The 11,551-nt window shown below is 49.1% G+C and overlaps 1 protein-coding gene across 1 annotated transcript; it reads right to left on the bottom strand.

Moving 5' to 3' along the window:
• Positions 1-2,349: 2,349 nt before the first annotated feature.
• Vrtn (vertebrae development associated) lies at positions 2,350-4,494 on the bottom strand. The gene has a single exon (XM_047536370.1). It carries the CDS (start codon positions 4,492-4,494, stop codon positions 2,350-2,352), a length of 2,145 nt encoding a protein of 714 aa, XP_047392326.1.
• Positions 4,495-11,551: the final 7,057 nt, after the last annotated feature.

Here is an 11,551-nt window from a genome sequence, read left to right as displayed (position 1 = left end):
AGGCATCATGGTGCATGTCTATCATCCCAGTGACTTGGGAGGCTGAAGCTGGAGGATCACAGCTAGATCCTGTCTCAAAATAAAAAATAAAGGGGCTGTAACTCAGTGGTAGGACATCTGCCTAGCATGTGTGGGGCACTGAGTCTGACCCTCAGCACCACATAAATATAAAGGTATAAAAAAAATACAGTAACATTATTTAAAAAATGAAAATAAAAAATAAAGGGCTGGTTCAGTGGCAAAGCAAACCTGGATTCAAGCCCCCGTACCAAAAAAAAAAAAAAAAGTAAAAAGGGCCAGGGATATAGCTCGGTGGCAGCATGCCCCAGCACCAGGGATTCTACAGAATTTAAAAGGTTGCTATCACAGTGGCTCTCAGAGATAAGGTTGCATCCTAGACCAAAGGAACAAGTGGGAAGGCCCAGGGAGAAGTATAGCATGTTCAAGGTCAGATGCATCCAGTGTGGCTGGTGCACGTGGGCAAGAGAGAAACAAAGGTGGGAGAGAAAAGTCAAGTCAGATTATAGAGACGTTCCTAAGGCAATTGCAAGGAATATTAGGAATGAATTGGACTTCACCACGTCTCTGTGGTTGCTCTATGGAGATAGACTGTAAGGGCAAGAGAGGAGATGGGGTAGCAGAGAGTAAGGGAGGATTCTGGGTATAACTTGGAGTCAGGATCAATTGCACATGCTGAAGGAGTGGATGGGAGGTGAACAAAGAACAGAACCAAGAATGAATCCCAAGACCACAAGAACAGCCACTGCAGGAAACCTGAACGGGAGGGAGTGCCTGCTGGAGCTTCCTCAGATACTTCATCCCCTGTGGACAGAGGGAGCATGAAAATTAGCACTCCAGAGGTTCAGTGTCCCTACCTACAACTGGACCTGGCAGGCAAGCTGGGCATAACACAAGAACTAAATAGAAAGCACAGCAGATAGACCCGCATTGCTGTTCTGGCCTTCAGCACACCTAGTATGCCAGATTTTTCCATTGAGGGAGGAGGCTTTCCAGGTGGCCAGAGTCGCTGCTGCTGCCACCCACCCCTCCACCAATGTGAAGGGCACAGGCTCCCCACTACACACACACACCCATACCAGATATTGAACCCAGGGCCTCCTGCATAATAGGCAAGCACTCTGCTACTGAGCTATATACCCTTTTAAAATTTTAGTTTGAAACAGGGTCTAAGTTGTCAAGCCTGGCCTGAAAACTAGTGATCCTCCTGCCTCAACCTTATGAGTAACTGGGATTGCAGATATGTGCCACCCCTGTGCCCAGGTTACCAACTGTCACTTCCAAAACCAATTTAAGGCAAACCCTTAAATTGAAGTAAGCCCCTTCATCCCCCAAGTCCTGGTCCTGAACATTTCCCATCAAGAGAGAAATCATCACTCTCCATCCCCTTCAGCCAAAGAGGAACATGGGAATAGGCAGTCACATCCTAGCAGAACAAATACCAGAGACCACAGGCTGTGGGTACCACATCACTTTATTTCTTTGGTTTTTCCAACTTGACTATTTGACCATGCAAATTCAGTCTTCCACCTGCCTGGCCACCTTGCTGACCCTTATTGAAGACGGCTCTCAGGAGGCTCAGCAGAAAGGCAGGATCCGCAACAGCAGCCAGGCTAGCAGAGACTGTGGGTCCTCAGCAAAAGAATCAGACCTTCCTCCCACCCCTTCCCACACTCTGCATGGAACAGGCTGCACCTCAGTGGACTTGGGTGCCTCAGGGCCTTTCCTCAGAGGCCATCCATGGCTCCTTCTGTGTGTCCCTGCTGCTGCTGCTCATGCTAAGCCTGGCACCTTCTCCACTAGGGATATGAGGCGGAAACTTGCCCCAGATTCAATTCTAATATTTTAGGAAACATCTTTGAGTAAAGAGGGTCCCACCCCACAAATAAACTGAAGGCACATAGTCTGCCCACCAGGACAGATGGCCATGCTAATACTCCTCTTGCCCCCAGGAAAAGCTAAAAATAGCTTTAGCTAACCAACTTCTCTGTACACCCCCAAAACACAGCTTTAAAGCTTCCAATGCCAGCCAAGGGGGCCTGGCCAACCCACTTAAGTCAAAACAAAAACTAAAACACAACAATAAAAATATGACCAGCAAACAACCAAAAAGAACATCTGTGCTCCTACAGCTTTCTACAAGGGACCAGATGGCTGATTTCTGGTTCTCTCTGCCCTTGAGCCAGAAAATAACACAAATATGCTCTTGGAGTCAGGATAGACACTGTGGGAGCCAGAGCAAAGGGCATCCTGGCCAAGCCAGGGGACATCTCAGGTCTTAACCCTCTCCAAACTGGTCCCTCTTCCTCCCCAGCCTCTCTGTACGTCCTATCAGCCATCAACCAGAGTGAGGCCTTCGTAGAGTGCTCGCTTCCACATGTAGTAGGTGGAACGGGCGGTGAGGGGAAAAAGGGCACTGAACTCCTTATAAGAGGGGAAGCTCTTGGACTGGAATCGCTTCTGCAAGAACAGCTTGGCCTGGGCCTTGAACTTTGTGGTAGTGAGCATGTCCATCACCAGCACCTGGCCATCCTTGCCACCTGCCACTGCTGCCACCGGGTGGCTTGATGGAGACCCACCATGGGACTCACTCTGAGCTGTGGCTCCCCCTCTCGGGGCCTCCTCTTTGGAAGGCCCTTCCTGGACCTCCTCTGGATCCTTTCCTAAAGAAGTCCCCACTGGCAGGGTCCCCACAGATGGGGTCACTACAGCTGTCACACTCCTGCCAGCTTCCTTCTGTTTCTCCTCCACCTCCTGCCCACCTCTGCCCAAGGAAGGGGCCTGCATCCGGAGTGCAGACAGGCCTCTGGGCCGACCCCGGGCAAGACTCTTCCAGACCCAAAAGGAGGAGGGTGACAGGGTAGGGTAGCGGAGGCGGAAGCGACAGAAGGGTAGATGCCCACTTAGCACCTGCTTGCAGGCAGCCCTGCGCAGGCGCCTCTGCCAACGAGACAGGGGCATCCTCCGTGGCATGAGCTCCCGGGGTGGGGGGAGCTTCTGGCCTGCTGCTTTCCCTGCCCCCTCTCCCGCCTCATCCTTCCAAGGGAGTGGGGTCCCTTCCCCAACAGATGCTAACTGGGGAGTTCCTGCAGCTGTGAGGGATGGGGCTGGCTTGAAGCTGGGGTTCCTCCGGAGGGCCTTTCGCCGCCAGTTGTAATAAGTGGACCTTGAGATGCCAGGAAACCTGCGTTTGAAGCATCGGTAGGGGACCAGAGTGTTCAAGGAGATACAATGCTCCAGGTACAACTTGGCCCGCTGCATTAAGACCATCCCAGGGCTTGACACCATCAGCGGGGAGGGCCCCGGCCCCTCGGCAGCCCTCTCTCCCAGCAGCTCCTCCAGCTCCTCCATGGCTGGCACTTCCTTAGGGGCTGTGGCTAGGGTCGAGCAAGCAGCAGAGCCCAGCAGCTCATGCTTCCAGGCATAATAGGTGGAGCGGGAGATCTCGGGGAACCGCTGGAGGAACTGCTGCAGCGGCACGACGCCCCCGCGGTGGAAGCTGTCCTGCAGGAAGTGCTTGGCCGAGAAGCGGGTGGCCACCCTCTGCCTGTGCGCCTGGGACTGCCGCCGCCAGCGGTAGAAGGTGCTCTTAGTAACACTGTAGCGATCACAGAGGTGGGAGTAACTGAGTCCAGGGTCTCGGTTGAGCAGCTCCAGGGTCTTGGCAGGTGTGGTGGGTGGTGGCAGTGGGGCCAGGGCTGGAGGAGTGGGGGCCGGGCCGGGAGCACTATCAGCCTCCACCTCCTCCAGTCCTACCACAGGGGCAAAGTACTGGTGGCGGAAGAGGTGCCGGGTGAGAGGCTGGCCGGCCCACATGATGTGCAGTGTGGAGGGCATGTTGTCGCAGCGACGGGGCCGGATGACTCGGTTAAAGTAGGGCCGGATCTTGAGGTTACGCATGGGGTAGATGGAGTATATGTTGCGCTGAAGGATGGAGGCGAGCGCGTACAAGTGCCACACATTGGAGAAGCTATTAGGGAAGCAGGTGGCCTTGACATCCGCATCAAAGATGGCTTCGAGTGTGGCGGATGGCAGGCTGGTCATCTCGGGCGACTCCTCGGAACACAGGGAGTAGCGCACGGCCTGCAGCATCACCTTGGAGTCGATCATGCCCTGGAGGTAATAGTGTCTGTGCAGCAGCATCTCCACCACGGTGCGGGCCCGCAGCTCCAAGCTGAGGCCAGCGTCGCCCCACAGCAGCATGCTGGCCGCCTCGAACAGCAGGCTGCCCTCGCCCTTGCACACGAGCGGCAGCATGTTCTGTGGAGCGTCCTCTGGGTACAGGCTCAGGGCCACGGAGTCCACCTCCAGCACCTGGAGTCCGGGGCCCTCCTTCCGGCAGGTGGGGAGGGTGAAGGAAGACAGTACCTGCTTGGCCTCCAGGGCAGCACTAACGAGACCCTCCAGGCCCTCGGACTCCACTGCCTCCTGCAGCTCCCCCAGTACCTGCTGCACCAGCTGGTCCCGAGAAGTCATCCTGACGGGGTAAAGGACAGAGAGCAGAAGTCAGCCCACAAGGCACTCAGCAATGGTACCTTGTCACTCCTGCACTTTTTCTCTAGAGGGGATGTCCATCTGTTCCCACTCAGTGGTACTGGGGAGGAGCGGTCACTGGAACTTGGCTTTGAATCTTAGCTCTGATGTTAGCTTGGTCATCTTAGGCAAGCCACTTAATGTCCTATGCTTTTGCTTCCTTTTCTGAAAAATGGGGATGATAAATAATCTACCTTACAGAGTTGTTATGAGCATAATTGAAATAATGAAAGTAATCAATGGAAATATATAATTTATACACAGGTGTCCTTAGAACAGTGCTTGGCACAGTGAAATAGTAGTTAGCTATAAGATAGATAGTATAATACATATTATATAGTACAGAAATAAAAACTTTACCTCTAAACTAGACTTCCAATCACCTATAGCCAAAATCCGTCTACTTTTTCCTAGAACAGCACTTCTCAAAAGTATGCTCTCAGGAACCTCAGCATTCTGAGACTTTTTCAGAGGTCTTCAAATTAAACTAGCTACATAATGTTACTAAGATAATTTAACACTAAGATATTTGTCTTTTTGCTATAGGATGGCATTTGCATAAAATTGTGTTGTCTTAGCATGAATAAAGGTAATGCCAAACTCTCATTGCTCTTCACCATACACTTGTTTAAAAAAAAAAGTAGGGCTGGGGAGATAGCTCAGCTGGTAGAGTGCTTGCCTCACAAGCACAAGGGCCTGAGTTCGATCCCCAGTACCGCAAAAAAAATAAATAAATAAAAATAAAAATAAATTAAAAAAAATGTAAAGGTTAGTTTCACTTAGGAATGTCCTTAATGAAGCTGTAAAGATTATTAGTTTTAGCTGGGCACAGTGGCACACGCCTATAATCCCAGCAACTCTGCAGGCTGAAGCAGGAGGATTGCTTCAGTTTGAGGCCAGCCTCAGCAACTTAGTGAAGGCCTGTCTCAATAAATTTTAAAAAAGGACTGGGAACGTAGCTCAGTGGTAAAGAGCCCCTAGTTAAATCCCCAGTTCATGCACTTTGAGTTTTGGTATAGATTAAAAAAAAAAAAATCTACTGAAAAAGTTATCAAAGTATGCTTCCTTTTTCCATCTACAAATCTGGATAAAGTTGGGTTTTCTTCATTTACTTCCACCAAAACAATGTATCAAAACAGACCAATTATATAGACAGATACAAGAATCTACTTATGTTCTGTTAAACCAGATATTACAGATATTTGAAAAAAAATATAAAATAATGAATTCTACTTTTATTTTCCAGCCTGAAAAAGTTTGTTTGTTTTGGGTTTTGTTTTTGTTTTTGTTGTTTTGATCCCAAGGATTGAACCTAAGGGCACTTAACCACAGAGCCACATCCCTGACCCTTTAATTAATTAATTTATTTATTTATTTTAGAGATGGTCTTGCTAAGTTGCTGCTGCCAGTTTTGAACTTACAATCCTCTTGCCACTGGGATTACAAGCATGTGCCACACCTGGCTAGAAGTCATTGTTATAACAATGATTATTTCTTACTAATTTTTAAATAAATTAATTTTTTTTTAATTTCTCAGGTTTTCATCTTTGGGGTGCTATGGATTTAACCCAGTGAGCTACATACCAAGTCCCTCAGTTTTAATTTCCAATATAGTATACATTGATAGATATAAACTATATAAACCAAAGCTCTTCAAAGGTCCTCAGATTTTTTTTTTTTTTTTTCCAGTATCAGGGATTAAACCCAGGGGCACTTAACGACTGAGCCACATTCACATCCCCAGCTCTTTTTATTTATTTTTATTTTGAGACAGTCTTGCTAAGGATTGGGGATGTTGCTAAGTGGTTAGTGCTCTGGTTGTTAAATTCACAGTACCAAAAAAAAAAAAAAAAGTGTCCATAAAAGACCACCAAGACTACCACTCTGCTTTGTAATTGAACACTGAAATTAGTTTGTATTTTAAAGGGGGTTGACAATGTGAACAGAAGATGAATCCCAGGTCCAAGGAGCATCTGATTTCAGCTACCGACCACGTATTAACTTGTGGGTTTTTGGCAAATTAGACTGTCTTCGGTTGCCTCAGTTTGTCTACCTGTGAATTGGGGATAATTGCATCTGCTTTAAAGTCCTCCTGTCAGGGTTAGAACAGTGTGTGGCAAATAATTTATATTCAATAAGTCCTAGTCATGAGGTTGTGGGCCACACTAGGGGTAGACTTGCTGCCTTTTGAAAAGTCTACTTTTGTTCTAGGGCAGCAATTCTCAAACCTTGATCTCAGGACTATTGTGTGTACTTAAAATCTGAGGACCGCCAGGCACAGTGGCACAGGAGGCTGAGGCAGGAGGATCACAAAGTTCAAAGTCAACCTCAGCAACTTAGCAAGACTCTGTACGGTGCTTGTCCAGCAGAACACCAGGAAAAAAGAGAGTTGTGGGGGGAGGGGGAGAGAGGGAGGCGGGCAAAGGAGAGAAAATAGCTGGGTGGTAGAGCTGCTTAGTACATACAAGGCCCTGGTTTCAATTCCTAGTATCACAAAAGAAAAAAGGAAAAGAAAAAGGAAAACCATTATCCTTTCTGACTTCTCAGATCTTTGTTCTGAGTTCAATGCTCTGATTAGCCTTAAATTTACATACTATGTTTAGGCATTCATTTTTCGGCTCAAACTGTACACTCAGAAGAAATGTACTTGAGGGTCAGGCTAGGTGGCACATGCCTATAATCCCAGGTACCCAGGAGTCTGAGGCAGGAGGATGGCAAGTTCAAGGCCAGCATGGGCTATTTAGCGAGAACTATCTCAAAATTAAAAAGAGCCGGGATGTAGCTCAGTGGTAAAGCATTCCTGGGTTCAGTCCCCAGTGCTGCCCAAAAAAGGCGCGGGGGGGTGGGGGGGGGGTGTTTCAGTGTAAATTACAATTCAGTAAAAACTAATTTTAAAGCACAAAAGAAACACCTACCAGAATTTTATTGCTAATCATGGAGAAGGAAAACCTTTTAAACATTGGTAATCAGAATCACCTTTGGGTAAAAATCTCAATGCTAGGGAGTTGTTTTAAATGCATATATCCTGGGAATGAGGGTGTAGCTCAGTGGTAGCATGCACAAGGTCCTGGGTTTGCTCCCTAGTGCTGTTTTAAAAAACTGTATTTTATGACAAATCTTATATAACCTCTCACCAAGTATCAGTTGGTGATAGGGTTCGGATATTATTTAATCTGTATTTAGGTTCTTCATCTATCCATCTTTTATACACTTTATAGTTACTTTAAAAAAACTAGGGGGCTAAGGATATAGCTCAGTTGGTAGAGTGCTTGCCTCACAAGCACAAGGCCCTGGGTTCAATCCCCAGCACCACAAAAAAAAAAAAAAAAAAAAAAAAAAAAAAAAAACTATTACTTTCCTTTGGACTCAGGAGATGAACTTCAGTTCTTAGTAAAAATACATAAGCAATAAAAAAAATTGTACAGGGAACAAACTGCACACATAGAACTTTTTCATTCTAGCAAACAATCACCCCAACAAACAGGATTGTGGTTTTTCTGTTTTTCTTGCCCAAGGTAATGATGAACACCATTATATGGCTATATATAAATGACTGCTCTGTCAGACACTGCAAATAAAATCAGGAAAACCACCACCAAACTGACTGCTCACTGTACCCATTTAATTTAGGTAATTCAGCCCAAATCTCAGAAAAATAGGAGGGAACTAATTTAAATTGTGTAGGTGATTCTTCCTGCTCTTCCAATCAAGGAGAACCTGCTTCCTGAGCAGAGGACAATGTTCCCTTGGGTGATTACAAATTTCTATGGGCTTTCATCAGGGTGACCATTTGGATTTCAAGGTTTTCGGAGGTAATTGTGTTTACATGGGGTCTTACCTTCCCTCCACCACTATTTCTGGAGGGCAGAACTCAGAGAAAGGGAAAAAGGGAGGCTCAGGAGGTTATATTAAGTAATTTTCCCAAGACCACCCACTATTAAAAGCTACACAACCTAAACAGTCTGGTTCCAGAACCCCCGCCTCCTAACCATTATAGTTCCAGCATATCACCCCAATTCTTAGGCTCTGAAGGACCGTGCTTTGAGACCAACCTAGTCATTTTATAGATAATAAAAATTGAGGTCCAGAAAGATAAAGTTGACTTGCCTGAATTCATGCAGCAGTGTCCAGATACTTCCAACAGTGTCTAGATATACCACACTTCCTCTTTCACAAGCCCCACCCCTCCCCTCCCTACCTCTTCTTACCTGTCCCAGTCCCACCCAGTTCCACCCTCCACCCTATCTCATTCCTTCCTCTTCCCCAAAGAGGTGAGAAGTTTAAGTAGGTGAGACCCTACTTCTTTCTGTCTTACTCAAAAGCCTGCTAAGAAAAAGCAGCTTCCTGGAGACTCTCCACCAACCTCACCCCTCAGCCATGCAAAATGGGCTGGACCGCCAGCAAGCAGGGCAGTGTGGGAAGGACAGGGCTGCACGGGAAGCCCATCATCCTTAAGTAGATGATTGGTAATGGGGTTCAGGTGCAAGTCTCTTTGATGATGACTCTCCCTGGAAGTGCAATGCAAAGGAGACTCAACCGACCCTTGCCAGGTGTGTTCAGGAAAGGAGGTACAGAAAGTGAGATCTAAGGACTTTGCCCAGCTGCCCTCCACTGGCCCCCATGCAGCTCTTGAAAGGGATCTTAAAAGACATCAAATGAGGAGGCAAAGCACCCTCCAGTTACACAGGCGTCCCTGCTCCCCTGGCCTGAAATTAGAAGGGAAGAAGTAAAGATTGGGTATCCAGAGTGTCCAGCCAGCATCTTAGCACCTTGGATGGACTGGAGATAAGGAAGGAATGAACACAGCAACTCGCAGACTCTCAAAGCCTCACCTTCACCAAGGCCAACTTCCTTGTGCTTCTAGTCTCCCTTATTGCGAGTAGATGGGGGTCTCGGAGCCCAGTTCTGGTTTCTAGCTCCTAGGTTTTAAAGGGGTGAGCCAGGGGCTGGGGTTGTGGCTCAGTGGTAGAGCACTGTGAGGCAATGAATTCAGTCCTCAGCACTACATAAAAATGAATAAAATAAAGGTCTACCGACGACTAAAAAAAAAAAAAAAAATTTTTAAAGGTGAGCCAGGACTCTGGGTAGGCCAAAAGATGGGCTGACATTAGGTTGGCAACTCTCTTCTGGGCTCCAGGACAAACTCCTTCACCACCAGCCACAACCTGTGCTCTCTAGTTCACTGAGATCTCCTAGGTCCTCCCTTTTCTCCCTGTCCCTCCCAAAGCAGTCAGCCAAACCCAACAAGCATGAAGGCCACGCAGGACTCGGGCCCCAGTGAGGTTGTGACGTGTGATTCTCCCCTGGACAGCTGACTTCTCACCCAGCCTGGCTCGGCGCCTGGGCAGACTGCACACCACCAGGGGCTGAGATACCGCCAGCCATCTTGGTTCACTCCACTGTGGTCTGGAGACCCAGCTGGGCATGAGCGAACACTGGGGCTGATTGGTGGTCCGCTGGATGCAACTTCCTACCACCAAGGGTGGCGTTGCACCTACGTTGTACCTAGTCACCAGGATAGGCCTGGGCCACCAAGTCGACCAAACCTCAGGAGTTCCCAAGTTCAGTTCACCACGTGTCTGGAAGGGAGGGAGTAGGGGAAGCGCATCCCTCCAGGGGAAAGAGCACAGGCACCAATTTCCCTGGGAGTGCCAGGAGGCAGTGAGTGGCAGGGAGAGAGCTGACCTGCCTGGGGCAGCTGAGACAGGCACCCAACCTGGGAAACTCTGGCAGCCTGGGGAGGGGCCCAGGCCAGACTATAGCATCGGGTTGGGAGGGGAGATAGGCAGGCCAGTGGGGGTGGGGATGGGGCTGGATGTGGGGGTGGGGAGAAAAAGAACTTGAAACAATGCCTTGCCTCCCCGCCCCCCGCCACACACTCACACACAGCATCTTCATGGGGCCACCTCTTGACTTGGACCCTTTGGTGTCCCGAGGCCATTTCCCACACCCCGGGGCCTCCAGGCTGTAGAAGGCACCCACCCTTCCTAATTTTTAGAAAATGTCCTGGTTTACTGACCTCGAGGGTGGCCCAGAGCCCTGGGGGGCATCCACTTCTCTCTCCACCTTCCAGCCTGGAACATTTACATCATCCTGCAGAGAAAGGCCTTCCCGGGCAGAGTCCCCGGGTGAGCCTCACTCCCACTCCGGAACCAGTCTCATATCTGTAGTGGACCATTGAGCATGGACGTCTACAACCAACTGGCCGGTGGGGAAGCGGTTTAAGCCACTCCCCCCAGGAAATCGCCCACCCTCCAGGGCTCTGGTCCCAAGATGAAAGAAGTGCAAATTCGGGGGTCACTTCCAATGGTAAAGTGATAGCAGCTATTGTCTTATCCACTCTCCCCAGCTGGGGGTGTTAAAGTGCTCTGACCCAGCTCTGAAACAGATCCCAAACTACCCGGGGAAAACTTGAAAGAAAGTTGAAAGATTTCCAAAGAGTTGGGGGGGAGGGGAGGGGAGGGGAAAGTTTTTGATAGAAGGACCTAAGAGAAAAGTATGTGGCCCGGCTTGGGGGAGAGGCAGCGGTGAGAGCTTCACTGGAGCCCGCAAACCAGCGGTGGAGGATTGGTTCGAGAAGGTTCTGGAGCCCTCTGAACCCCTAAAACACATCTCTGCTTGAGTCAGTTCCCCTAACCCTGGCCCTACAAGACAAAAAGAACCAGGCAGGCTGGAGAACGACTCACTGCCCCCAAGACTGGTGCCCCACCATAGGATAGGTCCCCACCCTTCTCAGAGCACCCCCCAGGTTTGGAGCTTTACATCCCTTGTTCCCAAAGCGTGCCTGGGCCAAAGCGGCACCAGTTGGGGGCCTGGAAGCCATTCCCGGACCACCTAACTCTGAGTCCCACAGAAAGAAGAGGCTGAGCGGCACCTGGGACCAGTCCCTCCCGGCAGCTCACCTGGGGTCTAGGGGCTTTCAATAATCCCCCCAAAACCTAATCGCATCTGCAGGTCTACACCCTGGTGGGAGGGGGAGTTTAAGGGCCGTGCTCAGCCC

The sequence above is a fragment of the Sciurus carolinensis genome, chromosome 2 (genome assembly GCF_902686445.1).
Source record: "Sciurus carolinensis chromosome 2, mSciCar1.2, whole genome shotgun sequence".
In the NCBI taxonomy this organism is placed as follows: domain Eukaryota; kingdom Metazoa; phylum Chordata; class Mammalia; order Rodentia; family Sciuridae; genus Sciurus; species Sciurus carolinensis.
The sequence above is the reverse complement of the archived record's forward strand: the minus strand, read 5'-3'. Positions and strand labels throughout refer to the sequence as shown.